This window comes from Triticum aestivum, chromosome 2B (genome assembly GCF_018294505.1).
Source record: "Triticum aestivum cultivar Chinese Spring chromosome 2B, IWGSC CS RefSeq v2.1, whole genome shotgun sequence".
NCBI classification, from domain to species: Eukaryota; Viridiplantae; Streptophyta; class Magnoliopsida; order Poales; family Poaceae; genus Triticum; species Triticum aestivum.
Genome location: NC_057798.1, coordinates 419,668,918 through 419,687,707, shown reverse-complemented (window position 1 = coordinate 419,687,707; position 18,790 = coordinate 419,668,918). Strand labels below are relative to the sequence as shown.

Sequence of the window (18,790 nt, the reverse complement as noted above, 5' to 3'; positions counted from 1 at the left end):
CTCAAAAAAATAACTATCATTTAAAGCATAATCCAATTGAAAATTAAAACCATGATGACAAGTATCATGGTTATGTTTATTCTTTATGGCATACATGTCATCACAATAATCATCATAAATAGGAGGCATGCTTTTACCATAATAAATTTGCTCATCAAAACTTGGGGGACAAAAAATATCGTCTTCACCAAACATAGCATCCCCAAGCTTGTGGATTTGCATATCATTAGCATCTTAGCTATTCAGAGAATGCATACTAACAACATTGCAATCATGCTCATCCTTCACATATTTTATGCCAAGCATTCTATGTAATTCTTCTTCTAGTACTTGAGCATAATTTTCCTTCCCATCATTTTCACGAAACACATTAAAAAGATGAAGCATATAAGGCACCCTTAATTCCATTTTTTTATAGTTTTCTTTTAAAAACTAAACTAGTGATAAAACGAGAAACTAAAAGATTCAATTGCAAGACCTAAAGATATGCCTTCGAGCACTCACCTCCCTGGCAACGACGCCAGAAAAGAGCTTGATGTCTACTACGCAACCTTCTTCTTGTAGACGTTGTTGGGCCTCCAAGTGCAGAGATTTGTAGGACAGTAGCAAATTTCCTTCAAGTGGATGACCTAAGGTTTATCAATTCGTGGGAGGCATAGGATGAATATGGCCTCTCTCAAACAAGCCTGCAACCAAATAACAAAGAGTCTCTTGTGTCCCCAACACACCCAATACAATGGTAAATTGTATAGGTGCACTAGTTCTGCGAATAGATGGTGATACAAGTGCAATATGGATGGTAGATATGAGTATTTGTAATCTGAAAATATATAAACAGCAAGGTAACAAGTGATAAAAGTGAGCGTAAACGGTATGGCAATGCTAGGAAACAAGGCCTAGGGTTCATACATTCACTAGTGCAAGTTCTCTCAACTAACATAATTGGATCATATAACTATCCCTCAACATGCAACAAAGAGTCACTCCAAAGTCACTAATAGCGGAAACCAAACGAAGAGATTATTGTAGGGTACAAAACCACCTCAAAGTTATCAGATACTGATCGATCTATTCAAGAGTCTGTAGTAAAATAACACGAAGCTATTCTTTCCGTTCGATCTATCATAGAGTTCGTACTAGAATAGCACCTTAAGACACAAATCAACCAAAACCCTTATGTCACCTAGATACTCCAATGTCACCTCAAGTATCCGCGGACATGATTATATGATATGCATCACACAATCTCAGATTCATCTATTCAACCAACACAAAGTACTTCAAAGAGTGCCCCAAAGTTCCTACCGAAGAGTCAAGATGAAAACGTGTGCCAACCCCTATGCATAAGTTCACAAGGTGAACCCTCAAGTTGATCACCAAAACATACATCAAGTAGATCACGTGAATATCCCATTGTCACCACAGATAAGCACATGCAAGACATACATCAAGTGTTCTCAAATCCTTACAAACTCAATCCGATAAGATAACTTCAAAGGGAAAACTCAATCCATTACAAGAGAGTAGAGGGGGAGAAACATCACAAGATCCAACTATAATAGCAAAGCTCGCAATACATCAAGATCGTGCCAAATCAAGAACACGAGAGAGAGAGAGAGAGAGAGAGAGAGAGAGATGAAACACGTAGCTACTGGTACATACCCTCAGCCCCGAGGGTGAACTACTCCCTCCTTGTCATGGAGAGCGCCAGGATGATGAAGATGGCCACCGGTGAGGGATCCCCCCTCCGGCAGGGTGCCAGAAGAGAGTCCCGATTGGTTTTGTGGCTACAGAAGCTTGCGGCGGCGGAACTCCCGATCTATGGTGTTCCTCGATGTTTCCAGGGTATATGAGTATATATAGGCGAAAGAAGTCAGTCAGGGAGCCACGAGGGTGGGGGGCTCGCCCAGGGGGGTAGGGCGCGCCCTGGACCATCGTGGCCACTTCGTTGCTTCCCTGACGTCCACTCCAAGTCTCTTGGATTGCGTTTGTTTCAAAAACGATTCTCCCAAAGGTTTCATTCCGTTTGGACTCCGTTTGATATTCCTTTTCTGAGAAACACTGAAATAGGCAAAAAAAACAACAATTTGGGCTAGGCCTCCGGTTAATATGTTAGTCCCAAAAATAATATAAAAGTGTATAACAAAGCCCATTAAACATCCAAACCAGATAATATAATAGCATGGAACAATCAAAAATTATAGATACGTTGGAGACGTATCAAGCATCCCCAAGCTTAATTCCTGCTCGTCCTCGAGTAGGTAAATGCTAAAAACAGAATTTTTGATGTGGAATGCTACCTAACATAATTCTCAATGTAATTTTCTTTATTGTGGCATGAATGTTCAGATCCAATAGATTCAAGATAAAAGTTTAATATTGACATAAAATTAATAATATTTCAAGCATACTAACAAAGTAATCACGTCTTATCAAAATAACATTGCTAAAGAAAGCTTATCCCTACAGAATCATATAGTTTGGCCATGCTTCATTTTCGTCACACAAAATGCTCCCGTCATGCACAACCCCGGTTTCAGCCAAGCAATTGGTTCATACTTTTTAACGCGCTTCAGCCTTTTCAACCCTCACGCAATACATGAGTGTAAGCCATGGATATAGCACTATGGGTTGAGTAGAGTATGATGATAGGGATTATGTGAGAGAACAAAAAAGGAGAAAATCTCATATTGACGCAGCTAATCAACGGGCTATGGATATGCCCATCAATTGATGTCAATACGAGGAGTAGGGATTGCCATGCGATGCACTAGAGCTGTAAATGTATGAAAGCTCATCAAAAAGAAACTAAGTGGGTGTGCATCCAACTTGCTTGCTCACGAAGACCTAGGGCATTTTGAGGAATCCCATCATTGGAATATACAAGCCAAGTTCTATAATGAAAAATTCCCACTAGTATATGAAAGTGACAACATAGGAGACTCTCTATCATGAAGATCATGGTGCTATTTTGAAGCACAAGTGTGGAAAAAGGATAGTAACATTGTCCCTTCTCTCTTCTTATCTCATTTTTTTCTTTTTTTTGTTTGGGCTTCTTTGGCCTCTCTTTTTTTATTTGGGCTTCTTTGGCCTCTTTTATTTTTCATAAAGTTCGGAGACTCATCCCGACTTGTGGGGGAATCATTGCTTCCATCATCCTTTCCTCACATGGGACAATGCTCTAATAATGGAAATCATCACACTTTTATTTACTTATAACTAAAAAATTACAACTCAGTACTTAGAACAAAATATGACTCTATGTGAATGCCTCCGGCGGTGTACCGGGATGTGCAATGAATCAAGAGTGACATGTATGAAAGAATTATGAATGGTGGCTTTGCCACAAATACGATGTCAACTACATGATCATGCAAAGCAATATGATAATGATGGTGCATTTCATAATAGGTAGGTATGGTGGCTGTTTTGAGGAAGATGTAAGGAGGTTTATGTGTGATAGAGCGTATCATATCACGGGGTTTGGATGTACCGGCGAAGTTTGCACCAACTCTCTAGGTGAGAAAGGGCAATGCACGGTACCATAGACGCTAGCAAATTGCGGAAGGGTAAGAGTGCATATAATCCGTGGACTCACATTAGTCATAAAGAACTCATATACTTATTGCAAAAGTTTATTAGCCCTCGAAGCAAAGTACTACTACGCATGCTCCTAGGGGAAGGGTTGGTAGGAGTTAACCATCGCGCGATCCCGACCTCCACTCATAAGGAAGGCAATCAAAGAACACCCCATGCTTCAAATTTGTCACACAACGTTCACCATACGTGCATGCTACGGGACTTGCCCACTTTAACACAAGTATTTCTCAATCTCATAATTACCCAACTAGCATGACTCTAACATTACCACCTTTATATCTCAAAACAATCATAAAGAATCAAACTTCTCATAGTATTCAATGCACTTTATATGAAAGTTTTTATTATATCCCTCTTGGATGCCCATCATATTAGGACTAAATTCATAACCAAAGCAAATTACCATGCTGTTTAAGACTCTCAAAATAATATAAGTGAAGCATGACAGTTCATCTATTTCTTCAAAATAAAACCACCGCCTTGCTCTAAAAAGATATAAGTAAAGCGCTAGAGCAAATGACAAACTACTCCAAAAAAATATAAGTGAAGATCAATGAGTAGTCAAATAATTGTGCAACTATGTGAAGACTCTCTAACATTTAGGAATTTCAGATCTTGGTATTTTATTCAAACAGCAAGCAAAACAAAACAAAATCAAATGACATGACGCTCCAAGCAAAACACATATCATGTGGTGAATAAAAATGTAGCTCCAAGTAAAGTTACCGATGTACGAAGACGAAAGAGGGGATGCCATCCGGGGGATCCCCAAGCTTAGGATCTTGGTTGTCCTTGAATATTACCTTGGGGTGCCTTGGGCATCCCCAATCTTAGGCTCTTGCCACTCCTTATTCCATAGTTCATCGAATCTTTACCCAAAACTTGAAAACTTCACAACACAAAACTCAACAGAAAACTCGTAAGCTCCGTTAGTATAAGAAAATAAATCACCACTTTTGGAACTGTTGTGAACTCATTATAATTTCATATTGGTGTAATATATACTATATTCCAACTTCTCTATGGTTCATACCCTCCGATACTACTTATAGATTCATCAAAATAGGCAAAGAACACAATGAAAACAGAATATATCAAAAACAGAACAGTCTGTAGTAATCTGTATCATTCGAATACTTATGTAACACCAAAAATTCTTAAATAAATCGGTGGACGTGAGGAATTTGTCTATTAATCATCTGCAAAAAAATCAACCTAAAATCACTCTCCAATACAAAATGGCAGCTAATCTCGTGAGCGCAAAAGTTTCTGTTTTTTACAGCAAGATCGCATAGACTTCGCCCAAGTCTTCCCAAAGGTTCTACTTGGCACAAACACTAATTAAAACATAAAACCACATATAAACAGAGTCTAGATGAATTATTTATTACTAAACAGTAGCAAAAAGCAAAGAACAAAAATAAAATTGGGTTGCCTCCCAACAAGCGCTAACATTTAACGCCCCTAGCTAGGCATGATGATTTCAATGATGCTCACATAAAGGGTAAGGATTGAAACATAAAGAGAGCATCATGAAGAATATGACTAGCACATTTAAGTCTAACCCACTTCCTATGCATAGGGATTTTGTGAGCAAACAATTTATGGGAACAAGAATCAACTAACATAGGAAGGCAAAACAAGCATAACTTTAAAACTTTAAGCACATAGAGAGGAAACTTGATATCATTGCAACTCCTACAAGCATATATTCCTCCCTCATAACAATTTTCAGTAGCATCATGAATGAATTCAACAATATAACCATCACATAAAGCATTATTTTCATGATCTACTTGCATAGAAATTTTACTACTCTCCACATAAGCAAATTTATTCTCATCAATAGTAGTGGGAGCAAACTCAACAAAATAACTATCATGTGAAGCATAATCCAATTGAAAATTAAAATCATGATGACAAGTTTCATGGTTATGTTTACTCTTTATGGCATATGTGTCATCACAATAATCATCATAAATAGGAGGCGTGCTTTTACCATAATAATTTTGCTCAACAAAACTTGGGGGACAAAAAATATCATCTTCATCAAACATAGCATCCCCAATCTTGTGGCTTTGCATATCATTAGCATCATAGGTATTCAAAGAATTCATACTAACAACATTGTAATCATGCTCATCATTCACATATTTTATGCCAAGCATTCTATGTAATTCTTCTTCTAGCACATTAAAAAGATGAAGCATATGAGACACCCTTAATTCCATTTTTTTCTAGTTTTATTTTATAAACTAAACTAGTAACAAAACAAGAAAATAAAATATTCGATTGCAAGATCTAAAGATATACCTTCAAGCACTCACCTACCTGGCAACGGTGCCAGAAAAAAGCTTGATGTCTACTACGCAACCTTCTTCTTGTAGACGTTGTTGGGCCTCCAAGTGCAGAGGTTTGTAGGACAGTAGCAAATTTCCCTCAAGTGGATGACCTAAGGTTTATCAATCCGTGGGAGGCGTAGGATGAAGATGGTCTCTCTCAAACAAGCCTGCAACCAAATAACAAAGAGTCTCTTGTGTCCCCAACACACCCAATACAATGGTAAATTGTATAGGTGCACTAGTTCGGCGAAGAGATGGTGATACAAGTGCAATATGGATGGTAGATATGAGTATTTGTAATCTGAAAATATAAAAATAGCAAGGTAACAAGTGATAAAAGTGAGCATAAACGGTATTGCAATGCTAGGAAAGAAGGCCTAGGGTTCATACTTTCACTAGTGCAAGTTCTCTCAACAATAATAACATAACTGGATCATATAACTATCCCTCAACATGCAACAAAGAGTCACTCCAAAGTCACTAATAGCCGAAAACAAACGAAGAGATTATTGTAGGGTACGAAACCACCTCAAAGTTATCAGATACCGATCGATCTATTCAAGAGTCCCTAGTAAAATAACACGAAGCTATTCTTTCCGTTCGATCTATCATAGAGTTCGTACTAGAATAACACCTTAAGACACAAATCAACCAAAATCCTAATGTCACCTAGATACTCCAATGTCACCTCAAGTATCCACGGGCATGATTATACGATATGCATCACACAATCTTAGAATCATCTATTCAACCAACACAAAGTACTTCAAAGAGTGCCCCAAAGTTTCTACCAAAGAGTCAAGAAGAAAACGTGTGCCAACCCCTATGCAGAAGTTCACAAGGTGAACATGCAAGTTGATCACCAAAACGTACATCAAGTAGATCACGTGAATATCCCATTGTCACCACAGATAAGCACATGCAAGACATACATCAAGTGTTCTCAAATCCTTAAAGACTCAATCCGATAAGATAACTTCAAAGGGAAAACTCAATCCATTACAAGAGAGTAGAGGGGGAGAAACATCATAAGATCCAACTATAATAGAAAAGCTCGCGATACATCAAGATCATGCCAAATCAAGAACACGAGAGAGAGAGAGCGAGATCAAACACATAGCTACTGGTACATACCCTCAGCCCCGAGGGTGAACTACTCCCTCCTCGTCATGGAGAGCGCCGGGATAATGAAGATGGCCACCGGTGAGGGATCCCCCCTCTGGCTGGGTGCCAGAATAGGGTCCCGATTGGTTTCTGGTGGCTACAAAGGCTTGCGGCGGCTGAACTCCCGATCTATGGTGTTCCTCGATGTTTTCAGGGTATATGAGTATATATAGGCGAAAGAAGTCGGTCAGGGGAGCCAAGAGGGGCCCACGAAGGTGGGGGCTCACCCTGGACCCTCGTGGCCACCTCGTTGCTTCCCTGACGTCCACTCCAAGTCTCTTGGATTGCGTTTGTTCCCAAAATGATTCTTCTGAAGGTTTCATTCCGTTTGGACTCCGTTTGATATTCCTTTTCTGAGAAACATTGAACTATGCAGAAACAACAATTTGGGTTGGGCCTCCGGTTAATAGGTTAGTCCCAAAAATAATATAAAAGTGTATAACAAAGCCCATTAAACATCCAAAATAGATAATATAATAGCATGGAACAATAAAAAATTATAGATACGTTGGAGACGTATCACCACCCTCTGAGTGGACCCATACATTCGGCCATGTTAAACACCCGACTGGAGTCTTCTTCAGGATTGCTATGAGATGAGCTTGACGCCCCTCCATGGGTTAGCTTGTCCCTTTCACTAGGCTCCAAGGCGCATGACTCATAAATCTGGACTCGAAGATGGCCCGAGCTGGCGTTAACTGGGATAAGGAGTGACATCTCCCCGGAGAGTGAGACCACGCATCGGCATCACTACTTGGGTGCGCCAAGGAGGGGAGGAGTCCTCCTCCTAGTAGGAGTAGGACTCCCCCTTTCCTAGTCCAACTAGGAGGGGGAAGGAGGAAGGAAGGAGAGGGAGAGGGAGAGGGAAAGAGGGGCTGCGCCCCCTCCCCTAGTCCAATTCGGACTCCCCTTGGGGGGGGGGCCCACCTCCTGGGCTACTGCCCTCTCTCTCCCTTAAGGCCCACTAAGGCCCAATACTTCCCCGGGGTGTTCCGGTAACCCCTCCGGCACTCTGGTTTTCTCCGAAATCACCCGGGACACTTCCGGTGTCTGAATACAGCCGTCCAATATATCAATCTTTATGTCTCGACCATTTCGAGACTCCTTGTCATGTCCGTTATCACATCCGGGACTCCGAACTACCTTCGGTACATCAAAACACATAAACTCATAATACCAATCGTCATCGAACGTTAAGCGTGCGGACCCTACGGGTTCGAGAACTATGTAGACATGACCGAGACACGTCTCCGGTCAATAACCAATAGCGGAACCTGGATGCTCATATTGGTTCCTAAATATTCTACGAAGATCTTTATCGGTCAAACCGCATAACAACATACGTTGTTCCCTTTGTCATCGGTATGTTACTTGCCCGAGATTCGATCGTCAGTATCTCAATACCTAGTTCAATCTCGTTACCGGCAAGTCTCTTTACTCGTTCCGTAATACTTCATCCCACAACTAACTCATTAGTCACAACGCTTGCAAGGCTTATAGTGATGAGTATTACCGAGAGGGCCTAGAGATACCTCTCTGAAACACGGAGTGACAAATCCTAATCTTGATCTATGCCAACCCAACAAACACCTTCGGAGACATCTGTGAGCACCTTTATAGTCACCCTTTTATGTTGTGATGTTTGGTAGCACACAAAGTGTTCCTCCGGTATTCGGGAGTTGCATAATCTCATAGTATGAGGAACTTGTATAAGTCATGAAGAAAGCAGTAGCAATGAAACTGACACAATCAAAATGCTAAGCTAATAGATGGGTCATGTCCATCACATCATTCTCCTAATGATGTGATCCCGTTCATCAAATGACAACACGTACATGTCTATGGTTAGGAAACATAACCATCTCTGATAAACGAGCTAGTCAAGTAGAGGCATACTAGGGACAATATGTTTTGTCTATGTATTCACACATGTACTAAGTTTCTGGTTAATACGATTCTAGCATGAATAATAAAAATTTATCATGAAATAAGGAAATAAATAATAACTTTATTATTGCCTCTAGGGCATATTTCCTTCAGTCTCCCACTTGCACTAGAGTCAATAATCTAGTTCACATTGCCATGTGATTTAACACCAATAGTTCACATGTGTATGTGATTAACACCCATAGTTCACATCGCCATGTGACCAACACCCAAAGGGTTTACTATAGTCAATAATCTAGTTCACATTGCTATGTGATTAACACCCAAAGAGTACTAAGGTGTGATCATGTTTTGCTCGTGAGAGAAGTTTAGTCAACGGGTCTGTCACATTCAGAGCCGTATGTATTTTGCAAATATTCTATGTCTAAAATTCTCTGCATGGAGCTACTCTAGCCAATTGCTCCCACTTTCAATATGTATCCAGATTGAGACTTAGAGTCATCTGGATCGGTGTAAAAGCTTGCATCGATGTAACTCTTTACGACGAGCTCTTTTATCACCTCCATAATCGAGAAATATTTCCTTAGTCCTCACTAAGGATAATCTTGACCGTTGTCCAGTGATCTATTCCTAGATCAAAATTGTACTCCCTTGCCGAAATCAGAGCAGGGTACACAATAGGTCTGGTACACAGCACAACATACTTTATAAAACCTATGACTGTGGCATAGGGAATGACTTTCATTCTCTTTCTATTTTCTGCCGTGGTCGGGCTTTGAGTCTTACTCAACTTTACACCTTGTAATACAGGCAAGAACCCTTTCTTTGACTGATCCATTTTGAACTTCTTTAAAACTTTACCAAGGTATGTGCTTTGTGAAAGTCCAATTAAGCGTTTTGATCTATCTTTATAGATCTTGATGCACAATATGTAAGCAACTTCTCCAAGGTCTTTCATAGAAAAACTCTTATTCGGGTATCTCTTTATGCTATCCAGAAATTCTATATCGTTTCCAGTCAACAATATGTCATCTACATATAAGATCAAAAATGCTATAGAGCTACCACTCACTTTCTTGTAAATACAGGCTTCTCCAAAAGTCTGTATAAAACCATATGCTTTGATCACACTATCAAAGCATGTATTCCAACTTCGAGAGGCTTGCACCAGTCCATAAATGGATCGCTGGAGCTTGCACACTTTGCTAGCACTCCTTGGATCTACAAAACCTTCCGGTTGCATCATATACAACTCTTCTTCCAGAAATCCATTCAGGAATGTAGTTTTGACATCCATTTGCCAAATTTCATAATCATAAAATGCAGCAATTGCTAACATGATTCGGACAGACTTAAGCATCGCTACGGGTAAGAATGTCTCACCGTAGTCAACTCCTTGAACTTGTCGAAAACCTTTCTCAACAAGTCGAGCTTTGTAAATAGTAACATTACCGTCTGCGTCGGTCTTCTTCTTAAAGATCCATTTATTTTCTATGGCTTGCCGATCATCGGGCAAGTCCACCAAAGTCCACACTTTGTGCTCATACATGGATCCCATCTCAGATTTCATGGCCTCAAGCCATTTCGTGGAATCTGGGCTCATCATCGCTTCCTCATAGTTCATAGGTTCATCATGGTCGAGTAACATGACTTCCTGAACAGGATTACCGTACCACTCTGGTGCGGATCTTACTATGGAAGACCTACGAGGTTCGGTAGTAACTTGATTTGAAGCTTCATGATCATCATCATTAGCTTCCTCACTAATTGGTGTAGGAATCACAGGAACTGATTTTTGTGATGAAATACTTTCCAATAAGGGAGCAGGTACAGTTACCTCATCAAGTTCTACTTTCCTCCCACTCACTTCTTTCGAGACAAACTCCTTCTCTAGAAAGAATCCACTCTTAGCAACGAATATCTTGCCTTCGGATCTGTGATAGAAGGTGTACCCAATAGTTTCCTTTGGGTATCCTATGAAGACGCATTTCTCCGATTTGGGTTCGAGCTTATCAGGTTGAAGCTTTTTCACATAAGCATCGCAGCCCCAAACTTTAAGAAATGACAACTTTGGTTTCTTGTCAAACCATAGTTCATAAGGTGCCGTATCAACGGATTTCGATGCTGCCCTATTTAAAGTGAATGCAGCAGTCTCTAATGCATAACCCTAAAACAATAGTGGTAAATCGGTAAGAGATATCATAGATCGCACCATATCCAATAAATTGCGGTTATGATGTTCGGACACACCATTACGCTGTGGTGTTCCAGGTGGCATGAGCTATGAAACTATTCCATATTGTTTCAAATGAAGACCAAACTCGTAACTCAAATATTCTCCTCCACGATCAGATCATAGAAACTTTTATTTTCTTGTTACGATGATTCTCCACTTCACTCTAAAATTCTTTGAACTTTTCAAATGTTTCAGACTTGTGTTTCATTAAGTAGACATACCCATATCTGCTTAAATCATCTGTGAAGATCAGAAAATAATGATACCTGCCACGAGCATCAACACTCATTGGACCGCATACATCGGTATGTATTATTTCCAATAAGTCACTAGCTCATTCCATTGTTCCGGAGAACGGATTTTTAGTCATCTTGCCCATAAGGCACGGTTCGCAAGCATCAAATGATTCATAATCAAGTGATTCCAAAAATACATCTTTATGGAGTTTCTTCATGCGCTTTACACCGATATGACCCAAACGGCAGTGCCACAAATAAGTTGCACTATCATTATCAACTTGGCATCTTTTGGCATCGATATTATGAATATGTGTATCACTACGATCGAGATCCAACAAACTATTTTCATTGGTTGTATGACCATCGAAGGTTTTATTCATGTAAACAGAACAACAATTATTCTCTGACTTTAAATCAATAACTGTATTGCAATAAACATGATCAAATCATATTCATGCTCAACGCAAACGCCAAATAACATTTATTTGGGTTCAACACTAATCTCAAAAGTATAGGGAGTGTGCGATGATGATCATATCAATCTTGGAACCATTTCCAACACACATCGTCACTTCACCCTCAACTAGTCTCTGTTTATTCTGTAACTCCTGTTTCGAGTTACTAATCTTAGCAACCGAACAAGTATCAAATACCCAGGGGCTACTATAAACACTAGTAAGGTACACATCAATAACTTGTATATCAAATATACCCTTGTTTCACTTTGCCATCCTTCTTATCCACCAAATATTCAGGGCATTTCCGCTTCCAGTGACCATTTCCTTTGCAGTAGAAGCACTCAGTTTTAGGCTTTGGTCCAGCTTTGGGCTTCTTCACGGGAGTGACAACTTGCTTGCCATTCTACTTGAAGTTCCCTTTCTTTCCCTTTGCCCTTTTCTTGAAACTAGTGGTCTTGTCAATCATCAACACTTGATGCTCTTTCTTGATCTCTACCTTCATCGATTTCAACATCACGAAGAGCTCGGGAATCGTTTTCGTCATCCCTTGCATACTATAGTTCATCACGAAGTTCCAGTAACTTGGCGATGGTGACTAGAGAACTCTGTCAATCACTATTTTATCTGGAAGATTAACTCCCACTTGATTCAAGTGATTGTAGTACCCAAACAATCTGAGCATATGCTCACTGCTTGAGCTACTCTCCTCCATCTTTTAGCTATAGAAATTGTTGGAGACTTCATATCTCTCAACTTGGGTATTTGCTTGAAATGTTAACTTCAACTCTTGGAACATCTCATATGGTCCATGACATTCAAAACGTCTTTGAAGTCCGATTCTAAGCCGTAAAGCATGGTGCACTAAACTATCAAGTAGTCATCATATTGAGCTTAGACAAACGTTCATAACGTCTGCATCTACTCCTGCAATAGGTCTGTCACCTAGTGGTGCATCAAGGACATAATTTTTCTATGTAGCAATGAGGATAAACCTCAGATCACGGATCTAGTCCGCATCATTGCTACTATCATCTTTCAACTTAGTTTTCTTTAGGAACACATATAAAAACATAGGGAAGCAACAACGCGAGCTATTGATCTACAACATTATTTGCAAAATACTATCAGGACTAAGTTCATGATAAATTAAAGTTCAACTAATCATATTACTTAAAAACTCCCACTTAGATGGACATCCCTCGAATTATCTAAGTGATCACATGATCCAAATCAACTAAACCATGTTCGATCATCACGTGAGATGGAGTAGTTTTCAATGGTGAACATCACTATGTTGATCATATCTACTATATGATTCACGCTCGACCTTTCGGTCTCAGTGTTTCGAGGCCATATCTGCATATGCTAGGCTCGTCAAGTTTAACCCGAGTATTCTGCGTGTGCAAAAACTGGCTTGCACCCGTTGTATGTGAACGTAGAGCTTATCACACCTGATCATCACGTGGTGTCTCGGCACGACGAACTGTAGCAACGGTGCATACTCAGGGAGAACACTTGTACCTTGAAATTTAGTAAGGGATCATCTTATAATTCTACCGACGTTCTAAGCAAAATAAGATGCATAAAGGATAAACATCACATGCAATCAAAATATGTGACATGATATGGCCATCATCATCTTGTGCTCATGATCTCGATCACCAAATTATCGTCATGATCTCCAACGTCACCGGCGCGACACCTTGATCTCCATCATAGCATCGTTGTTGTTTCGCCACCTATTGTTACTACGACTATCGCTACCACTTAGTGATAAAGTAAAACAATTACATGGCGATTGCATTGCATACAATAAAGCGACAACCGTATGGCTCCTGCCAGTTGTCGATAACTTTGTTACAAAACATGATCATCTCATACAACAATTTATACCACATCATGCTTGACCATATCACATCACAGCAAGCCCTGCAAAAACAAGTTAGACGTCCTCTACTTTGTTGTTGCAAGTTTTACGTGGCTGCCACGGACTTCTAGTAAGAACCATTCTTACCTACGCATCAAAACCATAATGATTTTTCGTCAAGTGTGTTGTCTTAACCTTCAAAAAGGGTCGGGTGTAGCCACACTCGATTCAACTAAAGTTGGAGAAACAGACACTCACCAGCCACCTATGTGTGAAGCACGTCGGTAGAACGAGTCTCGCGTAAGCATACACGTAATGTCGGTATGAGCCGCTTCATCCAACAATACCGCCGAATCAAAGTATGACATGCTCGTAAGCAGTATGACTATTATCCCCACAACTCTTTGTGTTCTACTCATGCATATAACATCTACGCATAAACTGGCTCGGATGCCACTGTTGAGGAATGCGGTAATTTCAAAAAAATTCCTACGATCACACAAGATCTATCTATGTGATGCATCACAACGAAAGGGGAGAGTGTGTCCACTTACCCTCGTAGACCGAAAGCGGAAGCGTTATGACAACGCGGTTGATGTAGTCGTACGTCTTAACGATCCGACCGATCTTAGCACCAAACGTACGACACCTCCGCGATCAGCACACATTCAGCTCGGGGACGTCCCTCGTACTCTTGATCCAGTTGAGACGAGGGAGAGTTTCGTCAGCACGATGGCGTGGCGATGGTGCTGATGAAGTTACCGGCGCAGGGCTTCGCCTAAGCACTACGACGATATGACCGAGATGTGTAACTGTGGAGGAGGGCACCGCACACGGCTAAACAATGTCAACTTTCGTGTCCTAGGGTGCCCCTGTATATAAAGGAGCAAGGGGGGAGGCTGGCTGGCCCTTGGGCGTGCCAAGGAGGGGAGGAGTCCTCCTCCTAGTAGGAGTAGGACTCCCCCTTTCCTAGTCCAACTAGGAGGGGGAAGGGGGAAGGAAGGAGAGGGAGAGGGAAAGAGGGGTTGCGCCCCCTCCCCTAGTCCAATTCAGACTCCCCTTGGGGGGCGCCACCTCTTGGGCTGCTGCCCTCTCTTTCCCCTAAGGCCCACTAAGGCCCAATACTTCCCCGGGGGGTTCCGGTAACCCCTCTGGCACTCTAGTTTTCTTTGAAATCACCCGGAACACTTCTGGTGTCTGAATATAGCCGTCCAATATATTAATCTTTATGTCTCGACCATTTCAAGACTCCTCGTCATGTCCATGATCACATCCAGGACTCCGAACTACCTTCGTTACATCAAAACACATAAACTCATAATACCAATCGTCATCGAACGTTAAGCGTGCGGACCCTACGGGTTCGAGAACTATGTAGGCATGACCGAGACACGTCTCCGGTCAATAAACAATAGCGGAAACTGGATGCTCATATTGGTTCCTACATATTCTACGAAGATCTTTATCGGTCAAACCGCATAACAACATACGTTGTTCCCTTTGTCATCGGTATGTTACTTGCCCAAGATTCGATCGTCGGTATCTCAATACCTAGTTCAATCTCGTTACCGGCAAGTCTCTTTCCTCGTTCCGTAATACTTCATCCCGCAACTAACTCATTAGTCATAATGCTTGCAAGGTTATAGTGATGAGTATTACCGAGAGGACCCAAAGATACCTCTTCGAAACACGGAGTGACAAATCCTAATCTTGATCTATGCCAACCCAACAAACACCTTTGGAGATACCTGTAGAGCACCTTTATAATCACCATTTTACGTTGTGACGTTTGGTAGCACACAAAGTGTTCCTCCGGTATTCGGGAGTTGCATAATCTCACAGTCTGAGGAACTTGTATAAGTCATGAAGAAAGCAGTAGCAATAAAACTGACACGATCAAAATGCTAAGCTAACAGATGGGTCATGTCCATCACATCATTCTCCTAATGATGTGATCCTGTTCATCAAATGACAACACGTATATGTTTATGGTTAGGAAACATAACCATCTTTGACAAACGAGCTAGTCAAGTAGATGCATACTAGGGAAAATATGTTTTGTCTATTTATTCGCACATGTACTAAGTTTCCGGTTAATACAATTCTAGCATGAATAATAAACATTTATCATGAAATAAGGAAATAAATAATAACTTTATTATTGCCTCTAGGGCATATTTCCTTCATATCTCTCCCGAGAGACAAATGAATGCCACCAGGTTTTTCTCGGCGGTCAGCAACACTCGGTCACCCGTGGATCCTTTAGTCTAGAATCCGTTGTGTTTTCGTATGAGGCGCAGCGGGCTACCATTTGGAAACGTATTCCGAGTTCCCCTGAGGCACTCGGATTTAACCGAAAGGCTTAGTCTGTTTGCCCCACGAAACCTCAACCGATTCGGGGGCTAATGATGAGGTCACCTATTACAGGTAGGGTTAAGGACCTGTCATCTAGGGCCCACCTAGGGCCCCTCACCATCATTGGAAGGTCCTTGGACCGTATTAGCATTCGGATGTGTATACCTGGAAGTCCACTCATACGCCTCGACAGCACTCGGACTCCTCCTCTTCAGTCGGCACATCTACCAACACTCAGACTAGAGAGATGAAGGGACGACATGGGAGCTGCAACGGTCCTTAAAGTAGAGTCAAGACTACCGTTACCTATAACTGTTGTAGTTGTGGCGCTTTACACCTGTAACTGCCATAGTTATGTGCATTAAGTGCCTCGGCGACGTGGAGTACAGAGAGCCGCGGCACACTCTATATAAGCTGCACCTCTCCTCCCAAGACGGGTTTAAGCAATCACTGTAATCATACCCCTCAAGAAAACCAAGTCTCAGGCACGAGACGTAGGGCTATTATCTCCACCGAGAGGGGCCTAAACTTGCTAAACACCGAGTGCTACAGCTGCGCTGTAGCTAGGCTCTTCTCCTCTTTCATACCCTAGTGGCTAGTGCTCATTGTAGGATGGTAACCCCGACAGTCAGCGCAAGTCCTACATATTTTCCTTGTGAAGCTTGTTTTTACAGTCCGAGCCGTCGGTTGCTCGCGCGTGTGGCCACCTGTTGGCATGTGCCGTCATGACTTCTGTGTAGCTGTTTGCGGGTTGACTTCGATGATGGAGCTCTACGGTGAAGTCGGAGTCGCTTGTTCGAGGCAACTGGTGATGACGATGATGCTTGCAATTCCTCGGCGGATGTCTTTCTTCTTTGCAGCCATGCGTTCCATGTGGGTGGCCAGGTTGGCTGGTGATACCCTTGTCGGATGGGTTGGATTGTATTGGTTTAGCCCGATTTTTCGTCAATTAACAGGGCAATCTTAACTCTTTTCTTGATCAATGAAAATGGCAAGCCTTTTACCTTATTTAGAAAAAATACCGGTTATGTGGGTCGGCTTGGAAGCCAGAACCAAGCGAAGCCCCGTGTTTGGATCCAAGCCGAGATGTCCCCAAGTCGTCGTGGTGTCCTCGCACGTGCACGGCTCGTTAGCGTGCACTCCTCCCACGTACGCCCATCCACATGTGCCCTTGTCCGTGGACAGGAACCAAGAAGGGGAATGGGTTGCCCAGCTGCGCCTGATATAAAACAAATGTTTCCACTCGCCTCGAGATCCCCACTCCACTCTCCTCATATACACTCTACTGGCCAGCTACTGAGTACTGCAACAAGCGAGCGAACACACAGCATCGTCGCACGCCATTGCTTAGTAGCCAGGGAAAAAGAGAAGCCGATCTGATTCTGCTCTCATCACACACACCGCCATGCCGGGGAGAGAAGACGAAGCCTTCGCTGACGAGGAGAGCTCGCAGTGCAGCAGCGGCTGCCAGTCCGGCTGGACCCTGTACCTGGAGCATTCCGGGTCAGGCCAGCAGCAACGTCGCACGCTGCCATACGTGCAGCCCGGCGACGTCCTGAGGCAGATGCTGCCGCAGGTGGAATACTCCGACGACGAGGAGGAGGATTCTATGGTCTCCGACGCGTCCTCCGGCCTGCCGCCGCACCTGCGCGGCGAAGAGGAAGAGCTGCTGCAAGTGCAAGGTCAGACCAGCATGCTTTCACAGCAGCGTCGGTCGGCCTTCGGCGGCGACCAATGCCACTCCGGCTGGGGTGGCAGTCGTCACAGCGCGAGCCTCTCTGGCTCCCGTTCCTTCATCTCCACGAGGTCTCGTAGTTCGGGCGATATGAGGAGCAGGAAGAAGAGGAGGGCCGTCGTCCAACGGCAGGATGAGCCGGCGACGCGTCGCCATGGTGTCTTCGACGACGACGACGATCTCCACGACACCGCGAGTTCGTCCGACGTCATTGCTCCCGCGGCAGTGGTGGAAGCTATGAAGGATGGTATGGACCTGCAGCCAAGCTGCGCCTTCTCGGTTCGAAGCACCGGCATGCAGGGTCTCGCGATGCTGCACCATAACTCATGAAGTAGCTAGCTAGGGAACGAGAACGGCCTTCTTTTGTCGGCCGCATGTATAACCAGATCGCCCATAGCCTCACACGTCACCTAGCTTGTTTGTTTCCAAGTTATATGTACGTATGCAAATCGTCCGTACTCGAGACAAGAACCAACAGTTTTGATCGATCTTCTTGTACTCCTAATTTTCATTACCAGGTTTTGCTTGTTTATTTTGCGTGTCTTCTTGTGCTTCCAATACTTAGGCCTTCTTAGCTATAGCTACACGTGCTTCCAACGAAACGCATATGCACATGCATTCTGGAGAAAATTCCGAAGACTAATGCAATGGTCATGAAAAGCTTTAGGTCTACTTTTTATTTCCCAGCCAGAAAACGCCAATATCTTATCTTCAACCCATCTCGCCTCTACTACTACCTTATAATCTCTGGTAGCCTAAGAGGCATCTCTAGCCGACCCTGTATACCAGCGGCCCTTATATCATGGATATGGGTCGAAAAATCAGAAGTTTGAGGGATGAAATCGGCTGCGGCCGAATAAAGCCCTCAATTGAAACTGTAATTTTTAAAGAAAAAAAAACATTCCCG

General features: G+C 42.5%; 1 protein-coding gene across 1 annotated transcript; it reads left to right on the top strand.

Moving 5' to 3' along the window:
* Positions 1 to 17,471: 17,471 nt before the first annotated feature.
* On the top strand, positions 17,472 to 18,414 carry LOC123041318 (uncharacterized). The gene has a single exon (XM_044463955.1). It carries the CDS (start codon positions 17,554 to 17,556, stop codon positions 18,211 to 18,213), a length of 660 nt encoding a protein of 219 aa, XP_044319890.1. The 5' UTR covers positions 17,472 to 17,553; the 3' UTR covers positions 18,214 to 18,414.
* Positions 18,415 to 18,790: the final 376 nt, after the last annotated feature.